Raw genomic sequence first — 21921 nt, forward strand, 5'->3', positions numbered from 1 at the left:
GTTGTTCTGGCTCTCGTGCCTGACATCAACGTGCAAAAGTATTTAACGCCGCGCACGTTCGCGCCACAGCTAGGTTGACTGCCAGCCTCGTCCGTCCGTCTGTCAATTGGTCTGTCTGTCCATCAGTCTGCGAGCTGGTCTCCCTGGCATGCCTTGGGTAAATATTTATTTAATGTTTATTGGCACGCACTTTACCCGGTCTGCCTGCTTAATTGCGCGTTAAGCATTCAACATTCTTTAGCATTCTTTTCTTCCTTCAACCCCTGCTACTGCCCCTGCCACTGCCCCAACCACCGCTGCAGTTGTCAAGTGGAAAGTGGAAATGTGCAATGGCAAAATAATTATTAAGCATCAGAATTCTGAATGGACTGCAAATTATCTCTTGGATTCGCAATTTGCGCATAGTGAAAAGCATAAGAAAACAACAATTAAATTGGATTCACGCAAAAGAGATTTTGCAAAAGCAATTTACAGTTATAAAATGTTTTTTTTTTTTTTTTTTAAAGGCTTTTCCTATTCGCCATTCAATTTGAATGACTTCAGTTGCTTTCGCCCCAGCAGGAAACAGCCAAATTGAACAATTTATGCGAGCCCTTAAATATTAAAAATAAATGCATTTAGTTAAAGACTTTCAACTCTTATTCAATGCTGAAACTGAAGTTCGTAAATATTTAAGCAGACTTGGCACGAGCTCACACACACATATATCATTTGTTCGAGAACTTCAAGCGAACTGTGATGCCGGCTGAGAAGCCATTTTATTTATGCCCGCGTCTTTTTGGTGAACATAAAAGTTTCCGGCCCAGCAATGATGAATGGCTCGCACGCATTTGTCGCTTATCCCGATCTCATCAATTATGTTCTTATATATGTGTATGTATATATCATGTCCGTTTGACGTTAACAGCGTTAATGCTAAACGCGGCCATTTAATGTGTAAGCTGATTTGCATTGCCACACACTGGACAGAGCACGCTGCGTATGAGTGATGGGCATTATGCAGATGCTGGATGGAGTCTTTAATCATAATGAGTTCCACAATAGCAAACGTCTGTTGAAGTCACATTGTCATGTATCAAATAAACTCAGCTTTTGTTTTTCTCTCTATTTAATGTTGTCTGAGTTCAAGTAGGCTCACAATGTAAATACAAAGTTCAGGCAAATGACAGCAATGTTAGTCTAGCAGCTTGTTACATTTTTATGTTAAAGTGCCTAGCTACAGCCACTGTTAAGACACTCGCTGTTATCAGCTAATCGTGACTACAGCTTCCGTAACAGCACTGTTAAAAATTCCCAAAACAAACGTTAACAGCAGCGCTGACGAAGCGTCCTCGGCTGCTGTTCGCTTTATCTAACAGAACAGCGACAGTCTTGAACGCGATTCGAAGACGAACGGTATTGCGGGTCCTGGAGTATATTATTATATTATATTTTATTAAATGTAATGAAGTTGAAGACGAAGAACAGAATTTAAATATCATAATAGTGAAGAAAAAAAAAATCAAACAAAATTAAGTCAAGTGCAATAAAAATAAAAATTGATAAATCAAAAACCAAATTTATTTAGTAAATAAAATAAAACAAATAATAGTGAAAAAAAAAATAAATAAAAGTATTAATATATTATCGAAAAAAAAAAATGAATTAAGAGATAATAAATTGTAATTAAAGTGCAAAATGCGTTTGGCACGTTTAATTAAATCTCATTAATCTAGTTGCTACTAAATAATTAATATTCAATAAAAAAAAACATAAAAAATATACAAATACAAATGCAATTATAAATTGAATTTAAAGCCCTGAATACATTTATTTATTGCAGAGTGAAAAAATGAGTGTTATAAATATGAATAAATCATACGTTTAATTAAGACTAACGGAAAATTGTAATAAAAACATTTGATATTTAATATTTACGGTAAGTCCGTATAATTCAATACAATAAATATGTGCTTATCAGGATATGCTGTTCAATGAGCCATGATTAAAATCACGTATTTAATTAGTCAAAGAACCGCAAAACATATATTTATCTAAATAACACATTTCGTGGCCAACGTGATTGATATTTGAGATTTGGTGCCAAATTTCTTTGACGATTGCCACGCATTCCGTGCGACAAGTAAAATAAATTCTGGTCTATTAATTTTGGCTTTCCATCGTAGGAGCAGATTTATGGCAATTCAAATTGAAGGAATGCCTGGGCAGACGGCAGAGCCAACATTCATATATACATACATATATATTGTTTCTGGCTTAGAGTTATGCGTGGATATGATATGATAGATGTGCGAGAGTAAAAAATGAAATTAATTTATCAGCGGCTGCCTGGAATGTTTTATGCAAATATCTTTTCAGCCAAACAATTTGAATACTGATGAAATTTATGATTGATGCGCCAGCGAATTGTTAATTGGAGCAGGCCAGCAACAATTTGTGGGTCAGGCGAATTGAAGAGCATATGGCATAGGCGATGTTAGCTTATGTACTCACTTCATCTAGATATTTCATAGGCCTTTGCCTTTAGCCGGCGCCATTCTTAATTTTGAAATTTGTGTGAATGTCTCCAAGAGCGCTTTATGCTTTTTGGGTTAACGAGCTGCAAGAGCAAGAGCCCCGTCTGGCCCTTTCACGCCTCCCTTTGGCCACCCGTCGTTGTCAATCCTAATGAGTTTGTCACGCGCAAGCCACTAAAATTTATTACCCAGCCATTTGCGCCTTGCTTTAAGTACCAGCATTTCCACATCACTGATTGTCCCGCTGCACTATGCAATTTTTCACAGCAATCAACTTTTTCATGTTTTTATGTATATATGTTTTTATGTATTACACATATATATATTTATATGTATTATACCCTGCAAAACAAGCAAAAAGGATTAAGAAGATCAGAATAGTGTCTAATAAAAGACAAAATAAATGCATGCTTTAAAGTTGCTATTGAAATTATTTTAAAGCTTTGACCTTAGAAAGTTGGAAATGCTTAAGTTTAATGTATTTTAATTTATTTGTGAACTTTTGAGTATGCAATTGGATATTTTATTACAGGGGAATATTTATTTTTCCAACCGGAAAAAAATGATTTCTTGTGTGTTTGATCCCACATAATTTCTATAGAGAATTTATATTGAAATTTATGATTTAATAGTAAATTTTCGAAGCATAAAATATTTTAATGCAGCATTGGGAAATTATTTAGTTCAATAAAGCTTCAAATTTATTATTATTTTAACATGAGTTACGAAGCTTTGTGCTTGGCTAGATTGTTTAGGCTATTTAGACTTTAATACTAAAAAAATAAAATAATATCTATTTAATTACATAAAAAAAATAAAAATAAAAAAAATAGTAAAAAATAATAATAATAATAATAATAATAATAATAATAATAATAAAATTATAAATTATAATAATAATATTAAAATATTAATATTAAAAACTAGTTTAATATATAATTGTTAAGTAAGTAAAATATAATAATATTCAATATTCAATTTTTTTTTAATTCTAGTTAAATATTTAAATGTTAGTTCAATATTAATAACTCAAGTAAGTTGGTCCCCTAAGGACACGGGGTATCCCCAAAGTTGAACAGCAACTGACAACTGGCTTCAGTGTTCTTCTGTTATGTTACATTGACAGCCCATTAGTTTTGGGCCATTGGGCAGTTCCCAATCGTTCGGCTGCGAAAGCCGTCAGCCGTGGATACACAAATGCTACAACAAGTCAAAGCCATTGCCAAAGCCAAAGCCCAAAATGTTGCTTCAGCACTTTTGACCGCATTTTAATAGCGAGAGCAGATCTTAATATGCACGTAGTACATCTCTGGCTACATGTAGGAATAGACATGGTGTTAGCTCAGATCCGACGTAAGTTTCACTCAGACCCCGGCATAATTAAAGCGAAGAGGTAAATTCTTGTTAATAACTTTTAACCCGCTCTAGATGTTGCTCTAAAAGTTTTGTCGCATCAAACTTGTCGAGCTCCACGTAGTTGCTATATGTATGTGTGTGAGTTATAGCTGTGTGTGTGTGTGTGGAATAAGTTTTGGAGCTGACCGGCCTCTGATGTGGGTGTAAGTAGCCGTGAAAATGGATTTAAAGTGGTTTCTGCCACTTTAACTGCCTACGTGTGGATAGCAGCCGAAAGTATTCTTAATGCCTTTGCCTCTGCTCCCAATTTATTATATGTTAAAGCGCGAATTTATGGTGGAACTTACTCGAAATTAATATTTGAAGCTCCAGTCGTTTGGCCAAACGAAACGATTTTTTAATATTGCTCTCAAAAGTTTTCTTATACATATATTTCTGGCAAATGCACGCAATATTTGTATTGCTTTAAAATGAAGGCTGAATGCGAACAGCTGCTACTGAAATGAGGTTTGTTTTATTTTGTGGGGCACTTCATGTATGTTCGTAAATATATATTAATATATTTTTTATTTTCAGCTCAACATGAAGAGATAAATTAAAGAAAAATATATATATTTTTTTTATTTATTTATTATTTTCAAATATTTCGATTCGATTTTAATTTTAATAATATATGTATACACTGTTTTAAAAATATAGAAAAATATTATATTAAATATTATATATATATATATATTTTTTTTTTTATATATTAATATATATTTTTTTTATTTATATATTTATTCATATTTTTTATTTATTTTTATTTAATTAATTAATTTAATTTTTTTTTTTATATATTTATTCAATGTTGAACATTTCAAATTTTTTTGCTTTATTAATTTATTTATATAGTTTACTCTAGCTTTCTATGATTTAGTCATTTAAATTAAATTTTTAAAGTTTCATTGCCATTAAACTTGTTAATATATTAAAGTTTCTTTAAAGAGCTAACTTTTATTAAATTATGCTTAAATTTAAGTTTGCCAACATATAAATAGAAATGAAAAGCAAACTGCAAGGGGTCAAGAAACCGACTGAGAAAATATCTAAATGATTTTCATCTTTCGTTTTGCTTATTTTTCGTATATTCGTTTGTCAAACACTTTGGCGACGGATGTGAAATTTTCGCACTTTTATTTTCTTCAATATATCCTAATCATAGCTTAAAGCGGGTGCCCAAAGGACTGGAGATATATGTATATAGATATAATATATTGATGTACATATATATATTTGAGCATGCTGAGAAAATTAAATCTGCTTGGTCGTTCGCTTGGGTTTGCGAATATTATCTTACAAAAGGCTATTCTTGTCGCAGTTGGGTTTTTTTCGATTGTGTATATGTATGTGTGAGTGTGCATATGTGTGTTAAGTAAAATCACTCTCTCATTGTCGAATCTCACACGCACAATTCGTTTGCCACATCGTAATCAAGTGCATACTTATTTGAATTCGGGCGAAGGGCAAACTCTGAGGAATCACTTGGCAACCTTTTGCTGTGCAGGCAATGGGTCTTCGCAGGCAGCAAAAAAGTCTGGTCACACTTGGGCGCACGCATTTTTCTTTAGCCCTGCCCTCAGCTTGAGTGATGCGGTCCATCAGGAATTGAATAATGCGGGCCCATTGCCTTAATTAAATTCTATATGCGACTGCCAAAGATTAACAACAATGAAAGTGTTTCAATGCAAATGATGCCCTAGGCGCGCGTTTTGTATGCTCGGCAAATAAATAAATATTTTTGACGGTGAATGTAAACAAAGGCGAAGAAAGCGCCCCTCAGTGGCAGCGGGAGCTGGGGACCTGCGGGCAGCCTTCGGGACCGGAAACGGAAGCTCACATTTAGCCTAGGCCGGAACGCGAATGCCGCAGTTAGTTTGCCTACCCGAAGCGTCGGCCTCAGCCCAAGTTCCTTCGCCTCAGCCTCGCTCCTTCCCCATTAATATTTATTATGGCATCCGTTTTTATGGCACTTTAAAGCTGCCCGCCGTCGGCATTTAACAGCAGCCTGCCACAGATTAACGCCCGCTCACAGCGCACAGCACAGCGAAGCCCAGCACGTGGCTGCCATATTTTAATGAGGTGAAAAGCAGCAGTTTTGCCATTCAGCTATCACAAGAGCCAGCGAAAATATTGAAAATGTTATTATAAATGGACCGTAATGGCACTAAGTGAATCCCCAATCCCATTTCGGGGACGTGAAACTTTCCCCCAGCTGCCCACGCATCGAAATGTTAATTAAATTTGTGTCCAATCAGTCCACGCGGCTATGCCGGAATGTGACAATGTGTGTGAAATGCGGGAATCAATGGGAAAATGCTTCAGTTCACTTGATTAAAAAAAAGCGAGAAAGAAAATGTTTCGTATGAATAAAAGAATTTTATTCATTTTTCAGCTGTCGTTGGTAAAGCTTATCAAGTTTAATCTATATCTGTTTAATGATTTATAATTTGCTATTTATTAAATAAATTAAATAAAATACAGTTTAAATAGCGGACGCTCATTCGATGAAACCTATAGTGCATTGAATTATTGTTGATCTGCCGATTGTTTTCTATATACTTAGTGTCAACGATGCCATGAGATAAACTATTAAAGAGCTTAATTATTAGGCATATTTTTAATAGTTGAGCTTGCATAAACATATTCTCAATGAACCCATATGTTGCAAATATTTTATATTATTTAATAATTTAACAAGCCGATTAAGAGTCAACCTATGAATGATTTAAATCATAATAACTAATTTATAAAAAATTAAATTAATTTTTAAATTTATAATAGTAACTAATAACAAAAAATATTAATATATTAAATAACAAATAATAATATTTAATGGCACCAGCCTATATAAAATTGAATAATTTAAATTATAATAATTAATAAATAATAGATAAAAAATTTAATTTTATTTATAAAGTAAAATTTAAAAAATATTTAAATAATATTTAATAGCACCAGCCCATATAAAAGTAAATTAGTCAATTAATAATCAGTTAGTTACATTATAACAATTAAAGTAGTGGCATCTTTCAATAGGAATTTCTGTTAAAGAGAAATTCCTTGCGTTGTTGTTAAAACTTAAAATGTGTTAATAAGAGAAATGGAAGGGCATTTAAATTTTTGCGTCGACTCAAGCTAAATTTTTGAGTCGCTTCAATATATCCAACTTACATGTTGCAACTCACTTGTTCCACATGAAAATAAAAAGTCTCTCAAACTAATAATTTAATTTAATTAATTTAAAAAATTATATTTCAATAATAATAATTTAATTCAAATAAATTCATAAATTAGAATTAAATACTGATAGTTTAATTTGAATACTATTAGTTGAATCCAGTTTTGTCAATGTCTTTAAATAAAATTAAATTAAATAAAAAATGCAATAAGAACATAAGTAACAGAAATATCTTCAAAGCAATAAAGCTTAAAAAAAATAAATAAATAAAATAAAATAATAGATCAAATAAATAACAAAAAGTTCACTTTTGTTGATCAAGCATTTATTTATACGCAGCATTTATAGCAGTTACTTTCGGGCGAATAAAAACTTGTTCTACATTAATGGCAGCTATTAAATTAAGCTGTCTTATAAAAATACAAATATATATATAGGCATTTCTTACCCATTAACTTGAAGTATTCAGCATGACTTTGATTCTCTATATGAGTTTTTAAAACAAATCGTTTATTGAAAGACATATGCAATAACCTTTCCCTCTTATTGGTAAATTTACATATTTCACAAAATTCATAATATTTAAGTGCTCTCGGAAGCGTACATCTATCACAATTATAATTTATTATAACTTGGCACACTGGCTTTAAAAATTCGCCCGAGCTCAGCTGGCGAAGGTGTAGTAAAAATCAGATTCATGTGGCTCGATGATGGCCATTGAAGCAGACACAGCTTAAGCTAAGCTCAAGTCAACGGCGAGTCAGCTGGCTCTCGGGCTCATGGCTGCATTTGCATTTCAATGTAATTGAATAAGCCAAACTTAGTTGAATGTGGGCGTGTCTGGGTGTGGCTTTGTGTCGTTTCGGCACAGCCAGCAGCTCAGCAATAACAATAAAGGACCTAATGCCAATGTCCTGCTCCCATTGTGCAGCTGGTGAATTATTTGCATTGAATTTGGCCACAGAATCGTGGTCGAGCGTAAAAGCCTACAAATTGCAGCGAGTGCTCAATGGAAATGCCAAGCGTTTTCTTTGAGCTGGCAAAAGAAATAAAAAGAAAATCTGAAATATTAAATATAGTATCAATATTATGTTTTTTATTTTTTTGCGACACTTTCTACAATGTCTTTATTCTGTCGCATTTGAATTTTATCCACAATTTATTATTCACTTTTAGCCAAGCCGAGGCTAAAGAGCTCGCATTAGCCATGTGTGTGTGCCATAAATTGCATAATTTATAAGGACGCCCCTGGCCAGGGTCATAAATAGATCAGACGCTAAGTACACATACGCCACGGGCAAGTGGCCCAGTGGCTCAGTGGCTCAGTGGTTCAGTGGCTCAGTTTGTTTGCCTGCCAGAGCAAGCTTGAAAAATGACTGAGTTTGTTATTCGAATTACACTTGATAGACTTGAATAATATGGTTAATTATGCTGCGTGGCAGGGCAGAGCATGCGTGCCGCATAGCAAGCGGATTACAAATGATGCTCTCTCCCTCTCTCTCTCGCTCTCTGTGCGCGTACAAGGTCAAAGGTCGCACACTGGCTTTGAGCCAGTGATAAATTGGCAAGAAAACCGATCAAATTGCGTGGAATGGAATATATAAGTTCTTTGATTCCGGGCCAAGTTAATACTCTGATCCAATAAGCAGCCGCCCAACTGAGAGAGTATGCAAATTGCTTAATCTAAAACTAATTTAATCTGTCACTGAGCAATCATGCCTAATACACTCTGACGCTGGCTAATGCCATTGACAGCTGCAATCAAGTGTCGTTTCGGATTTTGATATACTAAGCGCAGGTGCGGGCAGCGCCACAGGTGGGCGCTCAGTTAAAGCGACTATTTTGCTAATGCCAGGGGATTCCCAAGTGCTTATCACCTTAGCATAATCAACAAAAACAAGCGTAACCACAAGAATGCTGGCTGTAGGCTGAATGGCAGTCAGTCAGCCGCAGTCGGAGTTCGCAAACTTTGCTTCCTAATTTATTATTACAAGCCATGTAACAGGCTGTGGCAGTGGCAGTGTCTGTTAGCTCCCTCCCTCCCTCTCTCTCCCACCCTCTCGTTGCCTCTGTCTTTGGCTGAGTAAAGAGCATATCAGCAATTACAGCAACTGGCACGCACATGCCATGCGAGCGGCCCAATTTCAAGCACAATCAACTTTAGCCTTCATTTGAAGCCCTGAAGCCAAACCAAACAGCAAATGCCGACGACAAACCCGTCAACAACAACAACAACAAAAGAAGAGAGTGAGAGGAAGAGGGAGAAAAAAAAACACAAGACAAATAAAAATAAGAACGATTCCCCTGTGTGTAATCCAGAATGTGGCTGCGGCTTTAATACAAAATCCAGAACAGCAAAGGCGTGGGACCTGGCCATGTTACAGCTATCAGCTGTACGCACCATTTGCCAGGCATACGGAAGAGTGACAACATTAAATAATCCATTTAATGTGCCGTGTATATCATTTCAATATTATCAGCGCCAATCTACTTTAGCATGTTCGCTTGAGCAGCGCCGAGACCGAATCGATAAGTGCGAACAAACAAACAGACAAACAGGTCTTAAATTCTCCCTCTCTCTCTCTCTCTCTCTCTCTCTCTCTCTCTCAGCAGTGTAAGTGAAACAGGCCACAATTTGAGCTGCTCAGACAGCCAGCAGGAGACAGCCGAGAGCAGGCGAGTGCAAGTCCTTGACTGAGTCTTTGTAAATTAAAAATTGATAACGCACAGAGCACGAAGAGTGCAGAGCGATTTCGCTGTTGACTGCCTCTTGTGGCATGCGACAGTGATTCCAATCGAGCATAACTTACCTCGCCTGTCATATAAATGCCATTGCAGCGGAGGCCACAGCAGTACAGTGGGGTGGGGCAGAGAAATGTAGGGCAGAAACTTGTCTAGTGAATACTTTATGCAGTGCAAAGTGCAGTATGTGAAAGTGTGGAATGCTTTGAGGTGGACCTAGATGATACCCGATATCCTTGAGCTGTCGCAATTCTTATGATATATAAATATTGTTAGCAATATATTTGCTAAAATATATAAAAATAATATTAATAATTTGTATTATTATATTATACTTTTATATAGTATCTTTCATTGTTTTTAATTTTTACATATTCAGTTTATTTCATAATTTTTATTGTAGTTATTTATTATTATTTTTATTTTTATTTTATTATATTATTTTTATTTTTATTTATTTATTTATTTTTTTTTTTTTTTTGAATAGAAGTATATTTTAAAATTATATTTAGTTACATAATAAAATATTTAAGAGGTTTTTTTTTTGGTTATCATAAATTTATTTTTGTTAATTACGTTTTTTTATTTTTATTTTTTTTAAATTTAATTTAATTTATTTATTTTTTATTTTTTGCATAAGAGTGTATTTTTAAAATTATGTTTAGTTACATTATAAAATATTTAAGATTTTTTTTTTGGTTACCATAAATTCATTTTATATTTTTTGTTATTTAAATTTTTATTTATTTTTTATTTACATAACCAAATATATTTGTTTTAATATTTACATATATGAATATTTACTATTTTAGTATTTACATTGAATAATACTTTCTATGCTCTATATATATGTAAATATTTTATTTTACTCCCCACTAGCGTATTCCCTAGTCGACTTCCTTCAGTTGCCTCTCTCAACTGCCGACAAAACAATATCAAATATTAATCAAGCTTATCAAGAATTTATCTAGTTTGGTAAAATTTAATAAATTTCGGCCACTGTGCCGCATCGGTGGCTTCCACTTGCCCAGCCATCAGTCAGTCGCTGGCATTTTGGGAGTCGCTGCTCGTTGTCTCCTGCTTGCAGGCGGAGCTCGTTAACTGAGGCAGCATCTTCCACAAATATTGCCCATATGCTTCTGGCGTGTTGTCCTTTGGCGTCTTTGTCGTGGCACTAATTGGTGGGCGTGACCCTAGCTGCTTGTTGCCTGCTGATGGGGGAACGTTTGTTTATTTACTTAGCTCCGACATTGAGGCTCACTTCAATGGGCATATCATTTGCATGGAGCCTCCCGACTCTTGCAGAAAGCGTTTACCTTCCACCGTCCGACCGACTCCTGCTCTGTGTTGAGTAATTTCCGTAATGAGTTCGGCGTGCTCTTCACAAAGTCGACGTTCGCTGAAAAGTGTTTGAAATTCGAAATTTCATTTGAGTTCGTGTCTGAGCAAAAAGCAATCATATCACATGTGCGCACACATGTCAACTTGGCAAATGCGTAAATTTTCGTTTGTGCCTGTCTGGCGGACTTTGTTTCCACCGCGCACCTTCGTCCGGGAACTGTTTTCAAATTACAGACGAAAGGCGTTTGATCAGCCCACGTTGCATAATTAATTTTCACGAATTCAAGACTTGGTAATTATTTGAGAAATTGAAATTAACTCTATATATAATATAATTGTAAACAAAAATATAGTATTTAATTTTAAATAACTTCTGTTAATCTTTTCAACATATTTATTATATATTTTTTTGCAACAGTAATAAATATGTTTAAAAAATATATATTTTTTAATTTTGGTGAATTAAATATTAAGTTTTTTTTTTCAAATTCAATTTTATATTTTTATATTTAAAATTTTAATTTTTTTTTTTTATTCTTTTGAAAATAAAAATTAATATCGTGATTGATTTTAGAGAACTTGAGAGAAACTTATTATATTAAAAGCTAAACATTAAATTAAAATTAATTTAATTAAATTTTCTATTATCAATATACATTTTAAATCAATATGGTACAACAATATTTTTAAATTCCAATTTAATTTATCATGAAATGAAAATTATTGAATGACTTTCAGTTAGTCTAGTCGGCTTTCTGAGTTTATATAAAATGACGCATAGAATTTTTACATCTGAATTAATTAATTATTATATAGGAAATTATTATAGAAAGAGTATCAGTATAGTAAAGTGCTTTAACATATTCTTTAAAATCCATTTATGTAATGCGATTAATTTTGATAAATTTTGCTTTCCTGCCGCGAGAAATGCTTGAGCATTCTTTCATCTGCCACTTTGCTTTGGCTTCCCTTTCATCTTAAAGGAAAAAATTGAATAAATAAAACTCTAATGTATTTAAACTTGTTTGCCAACTTTTGCAACAAATTTGTTGTTCATAAACAAATCAATCATCCGAAATGGACTGTTACACATTTCATACATTAAAAAACAAACAAAAATATAATGCGAAGCTGAACAACAACAATTTAATTAGCAAAATATGCGCACTTAAGCACTAAATAAACGCTTTGACGCAGCATCAATTAACAAAGTGAACATCTAGGCAAATGCGTCGGCCCACGCACTTAATTACTTAATTTATGCCCGAGGCCAGTTTCCTTTGGGTCTCAGTTCCAGTTTGCAGTCCCCGGCCCAGGCCAAGGCGCAGCTTTCCGAAAATTGGATTAATTTGTTTACTACACAGCGAACCGAAGGCAGCAGACATCGGGCAGCCAGCCCTCAGAATGCCGCCAGTGTCAGTATTTGGCAGTTTATGGCTTGAAGCGGCACACGATATATCCTCCTATACACTGTCAGCGCTTGATATAATGCGTATGTCATCTATGTGTGTGTGTGTGTGTGTGTCGGGGAGGCAAGAGGAGTGAGTAAATCACAGGTATCGATGCATAGGCAGTCGACTATGATCTCTGTGTGTGGCAGTTGAATGTATTAGAATTTAAGAATTTAAGTTTACTTTTGCTGGAACTTGTCTTAAATATCTTAAAGATTGTCGAGCTGACACAATGAAAAAGTAAGAGCTGCATGACTTCACTGATATTATCATACATACGTTAAACAGAGTCCATTCGACATGCATATGCTTGAGTGAGTTCATTGAAAAAGTGATTAAGTTATCAAACATTAACTTGAGCTCCTTTTATAGTCAACTTATGCAGTCTATCAAGGAGTTAGTTCCCAGAAAGCCATTATGAAATTTACAAACTTGGCAATACGAGAGTACGTAGAATTTTGCCAAAATAACTTTGCTATTCCTAGAAAAACAATTTACCACAAGCATATGTAAAGCTACTTCTCGGTTTAGAAAACTTTACAACTTCGGGCAAATTAAAACTTACCCGCAACAGTTGACGGAGAACATTTCAATAAGCGTGCACGGTGTTCTTCAAATTGGTCTATAAAATTAAAATTAATTCAGCTCGGGTCTCAATTATTTGCATAGCAAGGCAATGGCACTGGCAAGGGCTCTCCAGACTTAGCTACACTCTTTGCTGACACTGGCAGCCGAAATTGATCTCTCAAATTCAAATAAGCAACCGCCTAATGCGTCGCGCAGCTGCCAACGCAATCCGCAACTAGTGAAAACTTTTGACGCTTCGCAACTTTTGCAACACTTCAACTACAGTTCTAGCTCCTTCTCTCCCTCGCTCCTTCTCTCTCTCCCTCTCTCAGCTGTGTTGCCGACATTTTCATTATTTTTACGCATTGAAAATTGAGTTGAGCTCTGAAGCAGGTGTTTCCTCACCCAATGCGCGGCTAATGCTGCTTTTTGGCACCATTTCCTCGGGGATTTTCGCTTTCCCGCTGCCGCTGTCGCTACTCCCTATTGGCCGCTGCTAATTAAAACTTTTCGCACAACTTTTCCATTTTTTTCTCTCTCTCTTTTTTCGCATGTTGTGTCGCCATTCTGACAGCGGAAGTTGCCCAAATTTGCTTTAAAACTGTGCCTTAAATTCGCAACAGCGAGTGGCCGACACCCAGCGGAAGCAAATGAGATAAATATGAAAACTTTTTAATTGAAGAAACAATAAAACTGATAACAAATGAAATTAAATGACAAAAAAAAAAAAAAAAAAAAGCATGAGAAATGTTTGCTTATAGTTTGTCCGAGTCCAAAATTCGCTTCCAATTCGACGATAATTTTGAATAAGTGTTTACAGAGATAATTCAAGTATTTTAATAATTTATTGTATATACATACATACATAATTTTTATTTTTTTATTTTTTATTATTTATTTTTTTTTTTTATCAATTTTAAAGATGGCAGATAAATAATATTCAATTTCGTTGAATATGTTTTCATATTATATATTGAATTTCGAGGAAGGAATAGTGGATAAAAAAAAGTACAATAAATTTTTAGTTGAGAAGAAATTACATGTTGAGAACCTAAACTTATTCCTGATTCTTATTGCTTGAAAAACTTGAGTAGATATGAGCTAGCATTTAATTGCACTTTTCTTGGAAACAAAGCTATTGAACTTGTCTTGTTTGTTATCTAACTGCAATACGCTTAGTTGATAAATAAGTTTATATAAGGACTTCACAGAAGGTCAGAGCTGCCACTACTAAGAGATTCATAAATTATGTAATTCAGTTACAAAACTTTTAATAAGCTGTAAAATAAATATATATATTTACCCAGAGTCATAAATTCGCAACAAGCAAAAATCTATAATATTCACTCAAATAATTTTAATATTAAAAAAATATAAAAGTTATATAAGTTTATCCTTTTTCACTACTCTTCAAACCGCAGTGCGAAAATGCTTTAATATTCATTAAAACAAAACTGTAGCTCAGGCATCGCTTTAACTCATTTATCATAAATTAAAATTAATTTTTTTAATTATAATTTTACAAGCATTTCACATTGAGCCCCTCGTTGCGTGTCAACAGCATTTAGTCACTGATTTATGTGCTTATTTATATGTAGATATAAAGCATTTGACGCCTCTCACAGGCGCCGCTCATCTCACCGTCGCCGGCGCCGCCTCCGACAATTTGAAAATGACAAATTACCGCACTGCAGAAATATTTTATATGAATTTTATTACTTTCAGCCGCAGCGAGCGGCCACAGATAGAGCAGCGATAAAGGGGGAGGGGAAAAGGCCTGCGGGTGAAAACTGTTTTTATGCGCATTGCATATTCATTAGAGATAATCATGCATTAAGTGGTCAATGCTCTGAGGAGAGCGACCCTTCTGTCCGCTCTATTCCCAGGTCACGTGCCACACATTGCGCGGCGTATACGTCATGCGAGCTGACCGAGGTCCATCTGGCCTCCCGCCTCCCGCCACCCGCCTCCAGCCTCTCGCACATCATCATCATCATTCTCGATTCCTCCACCTTCTGCCGTCGTGCGAAAAGGTAACTGCTTTGGGTTGAGCTTATAAATAATATTTCAATAATTGAGGCAACGGCTAAATGAGCTCGCTCGAGCCGTGGCCCGTGGCCCGTGGCCTGTGGCCGTTATGATGATGTCTGTGGCGCGGCTGTTTTATGCCACGCGGCTGCCTTTAATGGAGCGGGCGCATTAATTTTGCATTTGCTGCAGCCTTTTCACTGTTACAGTCCTTTCCCGCTCGACAGCTAACTGAACTTTCTGCATAATTTTCACATAAAAAAACATGGCCAAACTGTTACGACTCCATTACCTGAATGTGTCTGCGTGCACATACCCATTCGCTACACCAAATTATAAGTTCGACGTCCGCACTTTTCATATATATACATCTCAGACATTTTTCAGCAGCCTTGAAATCAATAAAAGAAATGAAAAAAAAAAAAAAGTAAAAAAAAAAAAAAAAGAAAAGAATACTTTTAATATAAACTGCATCTCGTTTCGGCCATTAGCTGCTGTAATTGCAGCATCAATGAGGACCGTTAAGAGCTGAAAGGACTTTACTTTATGCCATGTTAAGCTTGTTAGCTTCTGCTGACTGCCTTAATTGGTATTTATATAACAAGTACTTCAAAGCTTTGCTAATTTACACATTTATTCATAGATTTATAATTGATTTTTGCTAATCGCATGGCAAATATGTGAACACGACAAACATTTCACTCAGTTGTGCAAATTTCTACAAATCAATTCTGCCTTATGCTAATTGGCGTAAAGCCAGACAAAACTTTAGAATTTCCATTTATTGAGCTGGCAAAACTTTTCGACTTACACTAGCCTACAAGGAAAATCCATGTAAAGTTGATGTGGAAAATATTTATAGTAATGATAATAATAATATATATTGCTATTTGATTTAATTATGGGAATGGAACAATATATTTGGTAAAAATTACACATTTATTATTTTATATTATTTAATCTTAATTATTATATTTTTTATTGTATTTTATATATTTAATATATCATAATAATGACACTATTTTTTATGTAATTGTTAACCCAATATTTTAAAATTTAATATATTTTTTATACATTATTACATTTTTTACTTAATTTTTTTATTTTTTATATATTTTATTTATTTAATCGTCAACTAAAACTTATAAAATGTAATATATGTATGTATAAAAATACATAAATGTATTATTTATTTGTTTTTTTTTTTTATATATATATATAATTGTCAGTCGAAAATTATAAAATATAATATATATATTTTTTATGCATCATTATATTTTTGTTTTATTTTATTTTTTTAAATATTTTTTAACCAGAAATTATTAAATTCAATATACATTTTTCATACATTATTTTGTTGTTCAATAGGGTCAATAGGGAAGCGGATGCCACAAGCACATCTCGCGTGTTCATTATTATGTCATGCATCATATTATCAGAAGCTTGCTTTGCTTTGCTATGCTGCTGCTGCTGCTGCTGCTGCAGACATTTACGGCTGATTGACAGACAACAGAGCCTCCGGCTGCAATCAGTGTGGATCATCGTCCATGTGGTACATTGTGTCACAAATCATATACATATATGTATATGCATTTGTGTGGCAGATGAATGTGGTTTCTGGTCGCCATGGCACAATGGCCAACAGCTGGCAATTGTTTGACTTGCGGCTGACAGAGCCAACAGTAGTAGGAAAATTGTCAAGTTTAATTAAAATTACATGGATGAATGAGGAATTGGGCCGATGGCCACTGTGTTTCATTAGTTGCCATTTGAAGGCAACATATTTCATTAGTTCACACACACACACACACACACACACACGTGCATAAAATGGAATTTATTCTCACGTCTCGGCGATTTGTAGACGCACACGCCAGTCGACGCCTACACGTATTCGACCTTGCCCATATCGTTTCAATAAAGAGAGTATTAGTACACGGAATATATGTATGGAAGTTGGCACGGTGGGAGGGGGAGGCGCAGTCCGTCGCTATTTTCGCGTGGGTGCAGAGTAAACAAAAATACTTCCGCAGGGTGGCGAGGCTGGGGCAAAAGAGCAGCAGCACAGGCATGTCAGGTATTCCAGATAAGAGCACAGTGAGTCAGTCAGGCAGGCGGGCAGTCGGCCGGTGGGTGGTGGGTGGGTTGGGTGGTTGTATTAAAGATTATGTCAGAGCCCAGCCAAAAATATGCACAAATGGTATTTTTATATTGTGTGCCAAAAATATGTGGGCAATTCCCCTACGGCTCAGGGGCCAAGGGGCCATAGGCCAGGGCGTGCCCCCGCCCGATATGGCCTGTTAATCGCTGGCATTTTTAAGGCGACCCTTAAAAGTAGGCTACACTTTATGCCACTGCGCGTATCGCTGAATGCAGAGTGCGAAAGTTTTACGCTTTTACGCACTAATAACAGTAAATTGCGAAGGCCAACGAACACCTTTTATCTTTATGCGTAGCTAATGTCTTCCAAAACTCCCATCGAACAGCAATTAGCCTTTATGGGAAGTTAATTAAATGGGGAGCGCGACAAGGCCTTGAATGCGAAACTAAGCCGCCAAATCCTTGGCTGCGCACTCTCTTAATTATTTAGCCAGCATAATGAGCATATCGTGTTTTAATTGGCTTGTAATTGGACTTCCGTCGCGATTATGTCACCTGGCCAATATCAGGTGACACATAGCGACAGGCTTTCCATCTATTATTGGCATTGATTCACTTAACTATGCAAAGGCTGTCCTGCCATCCTGTTGCTGTGGCGCTTCCTGCTGCCATTTCCGGCCCGATAGTTGGGGTCCCGCATTTGCTGGCTTATTAGAGTCCTCTGCCATTTCATATTAGTGCCTAAAAGGGATATCCGCATTTGCCTAAGGCAGCTCCATTTGAAAACGAGCATCCTGTCCACTCAGCACATTTTCCACATTTCCACATTTTCCACATTATATGTCAGCATTGCTATGAGCCCTGTCAACACTCGACTGACTGTGAGAGTCCTTTAAGAATATATGACAAATTTATGGATTCTTATATTATATCGCAGTTATCGTTAACTTTGGGCAATGTTTAGTTTATTGACAGTATTTAACTATTTCTATAAACTATATATATGCTATAAACTGTGAGTTTATCTAAATGGAGACTTTGACATTTGATTTTGCTATGCTGTGCAATTTCTTAAAAGTTGTATATATTCATGTATGTACTGAAGATTTCGGTATATTTCTTTCTTAAATTAGTATTATATAAAAATAATATATACTGTGAATATATTTGTAAAAAAATGTTACAAATGTTTGTATAAAAATTTAAAATTATATTTAAATGTACAATCCTGATATAATCTTGACATATTTAATCAAGAGCGAACACTTTATTATTAAAAAATAAAATATTAATTTATAATAAATTTATAATTTTTTTGTTTTTGTTTTAAAGTAAATGCAAACCTAAAACCGATTTTATTAAAATATAAATGAATTCACAAATGTACTAAAAATTATACAGTTAGATTTATATGCATATAATAAAAAAATGTTACTTACGAATTTTATTAGGTTTTTGTATTTGATAAAGTTTATTAAATTTTAAAATAATAATAATGGTCTTTAACGAACTTTATTGTTGATTTAAATCATTTATAATATGCAATAAATTTCTTAAATTATGTTAAATTAAATTATTTTTAATAAGTAATAATTATTAAAAATAATAAAATTCTGTTTTTGTTATATAACTTAATTTTTGTTCACCTATTTGATATATAAGTATATATTTTTTCTTTTATACATACAAAAAAAAATATATATATATTGTTTTATGAAGGCAATTGTACAAAACTCAGTTCGTTAAAATTTGGATTGCTACAAAAAAAGGGAAACAGTTTTACAATTCTTTTTTTTATCTACGAGTTACCATAATGTTTTTATAGTCTGTCATTCAAGGTAGCTTTATGCTCTAAATTTGTAGCTTTAATTCCGGGCACATTTACTCTTCATAGGGCTGAGCCACGCTGAGCAGCATCCACTACGTGCCCAGGTTCGTTTGAGTGTGGACAATGAGGACTGAGGCTGAGGCGGAGTCTCAGCCTCAGGCCGGACTTTAGTTTGGCAGTAAACATTTCTGGCACGCAACAAAGTGTGAAATGGGAAAAAAACAAATGTTTGGCTCATTTTTATGTGCTTTTTTACTGTTCATTAAATTTGCTTAAGTGCACAACATTTATAATTCAGTTTCACTTAAAAATGCTTATTTATTTGTGCGTCTCCTTTTTTTTATTTTTTATTTTATTTTCATTCTTTTCCTGCCATTTGCTGCCTTACTCAACGAGTTTTGCGTTTTATTTGCAGTAACAGCGACAACAACAACAACAACAACATGCGACCGGAGCGACAACAAAGTTGAGATGCCTTAAAATGCTTGCCCACAAGAGAAGCAACAACAACAGCAGCGACAACAACAGGAACAACCACAGCAACATCGTGCGGAATTAGCGGACACATCAATTTCAGCTGGCAAAGGCAACTTAATTAAAAGTCGTTGCCCAACAGCAATTTTAAGCTGTTGTTTGTTGAAATTAATTGCAATTTATTTAGCAGCTCGACGAAAAGAAATTTTTGGTCACATTTCACACTCTCCTGTTTTTTTTTATTTTTCCGGTTGCCAATGCCGTCACATTGAGCACTCACACACACAGAAAGAAAGTGCTAGAGTGAGATAGTGAGAGGGAGCGAGAGTGAGAGTGAGAGTGAGAAGAACAGACGACATGTTGTTCAGTGTGGCAAGAGGTGTGCTGCTGCAGGTGCTGCTGCTGCTGCTGGCCTGCTGCTGGCGCTGTCAGGCGCAACAGCAACAACAATCGAGCAACAGCAGTGCCGGCGAGCAATTATTGCTGCTGCCAGGTATGAGTGCTGGCACTGCAATGCCAGCAGCATCTACAAGTCAAAGCTCCGCGTGGGCAGCAATTGCTTCCAGCAGCAATTTGAATGCAGCGACAACAACAGCAGGCGCCATAAAAACCCAAAAGGGTCAAGTGCTGACGGCAGCTGATGTAGCTGCCAACAAACTAAAGCCAGCGATAGCAACAGCAGGAGCGACAGCAGCAGCAGCAGCAGGAGCAACACCAGCAGCAGCAATATTGAATCCATTGGCAACAGCAGCAACTGAGGCAATTCATATTGATGGTATGACATACGCCGCAATACCAATAAAAGCTAAACGCATTGTGCCCACAGCAACGGCAACAGCAACAGCAGCGACAACAACAGCACTGCCAGCAATTGCGACAGCTGTGGACAACAATACAAATGTAAACTTAAATATGCAGCTGAGGGAGGCAACGACAGCAACAACGGCAGCCATAAAAAACTACAATAAAACTAATTGGCAAGCAGCAATGCCAACAATAACAGCAGCAGCAACAGTAGGAGCAACAGCAGCAACAGCAGCAGGTACAGCAGCAGCAGCAGCAACAGTAGTAACAACTGTAGAAGCAACTATAGCAGCAGCAGCAGCAGCAACAACAACAGCAGCAACAACCGCAACAACACAGCAGCAATACAACAATACAACATCAGCAACAACTCCAACAATTGATAGCAAAACATTGCCCACGCTGCGCCTGTTGGGCACCGCGAACATGGCGCAACCGCTGGACGATTCACTGACAACAGCCTGGCTGAGCAATGCTCAGGCAACCACAGCAACGGGAACGGGAACGGGAGCGGGAGCGGGAGCAACAACTGCTGCCGCTGGCTGGCCCGTGAAGCATGCCGCTGTGCTGGAGGGCGATGTGATTCTAGGCGGCCTGATGATGGTGCATTCGCGCGAGGACAGCATCACCTGCGGCCCGATCATGCCGCAGGGCGGCATTCAGGCCCTGGAGGCCATGCTCTACACCTTGGATCAGGTGAACCAGCAGCAATTGCTGCCGAATGTGACGCTGGGCGCCCACCTGCTGGACGACTGCGACAAGGACACCTACGGCCTGGAAATGGCCGTCGATTTCATAAAGGGTAAGTGCCGTCTACTTTAGTTCACTTCAGTGCCCCCGTTGCAACTGCAACATTATTTGGAATATTTATGAGTCGTGCAGCCCATTCACAGATCGTTTGTTGGGGATTTTTGTTTTCTGTGCAATTTTGTGCAATTTTGTTCATTTCAAGCTGGCACAAAAGTGAATTAAAATTGCAATTTGTGCCCTGGCTGTTGCCATTTGCTCGCTTGCAACTAATTAGCATGCACCGACACGTGCCCAATTCCCTGCCCCTCTCCCCTCAAAAAGAATTGCAGAGTTTTTCACCTGCTCGTTAGCAATCTAGGAATGTTATTAAAACCGCTTGCTGTGCACATTTGAAGTGCGAAATTATATAACTGGTAAATCACCTGCAGCACTGGCTGGGCAAAGACTGTCAAAATAGTTGCCCTTAAGTACCTCAAGAGAGAGTACCTCAAAACTTATTACATTTATAAATATATTTATATACATCTAATATATGTGAAACGATTATGAAAAATATCTTAAATATATATTCACATAATATTTGTCTTTAATTGTATTCTTGCATTCGTCTATATATCACAACAATTGCATTTAATTTTATTCCTGCATATAATTGCATTATTTTAATTACGTAAATAAATTTTAAAAGCGTGTCATTTGTTTTCTATAAAAAGGTACATACTTAATTTAGATAATATAAATTTA

The 21921-nt window shown here is 35.8% G+C and overlaps 1 protein-coding gene across 3 annotated transcripts in view; it reads left to right on the forward strand.

The window, feature by feature from the left end:
* mtt (mangetout) overlaps positions 1-21921 on the forward strand; it is a 151754-nt gene that overhangs the window by 44004 nt on the left and 85829 nt on the right. Inside the window, exons 1-3 of one of the 3 annotated variants that reach the window (XM_089472197.1) lie at positions 819-1441; positions 1823-1918; positions 19565-21229. In XM_089472197.1, coding sequence (XP_089328323.1) covers positions 19981-21229 — 1249 coding nt within the window. In that variant the 5' untranslated portion in view covers positions 819-1441; positions 1823-1918; positions 19565-19980. Of the gene's footprint in view, positions 1-818; positions 1919-19564; positions 21230-21921 lie in introns of those variants that run through there. The other 2 variants (XM_089472196.1, XM_089472198.1) reach the window with 2 other exon arrangements.

This window comes from Drosophila arizonae, chromosome 5 (assembly GCF_054131065.1).
Source record: "Drosophila arizonae isolate 15081-1271.41 chromosome 5, UAZ_ARI_1.0, whole genome shotgun sequence".
Classification (NCBI taxonomy): domain Eukaryota; kingdom Metazoa; phylum Arthropoda; class Insecta; order Diptera; family Drosophilidae; genus Drosophila; species Drosophila arizonae.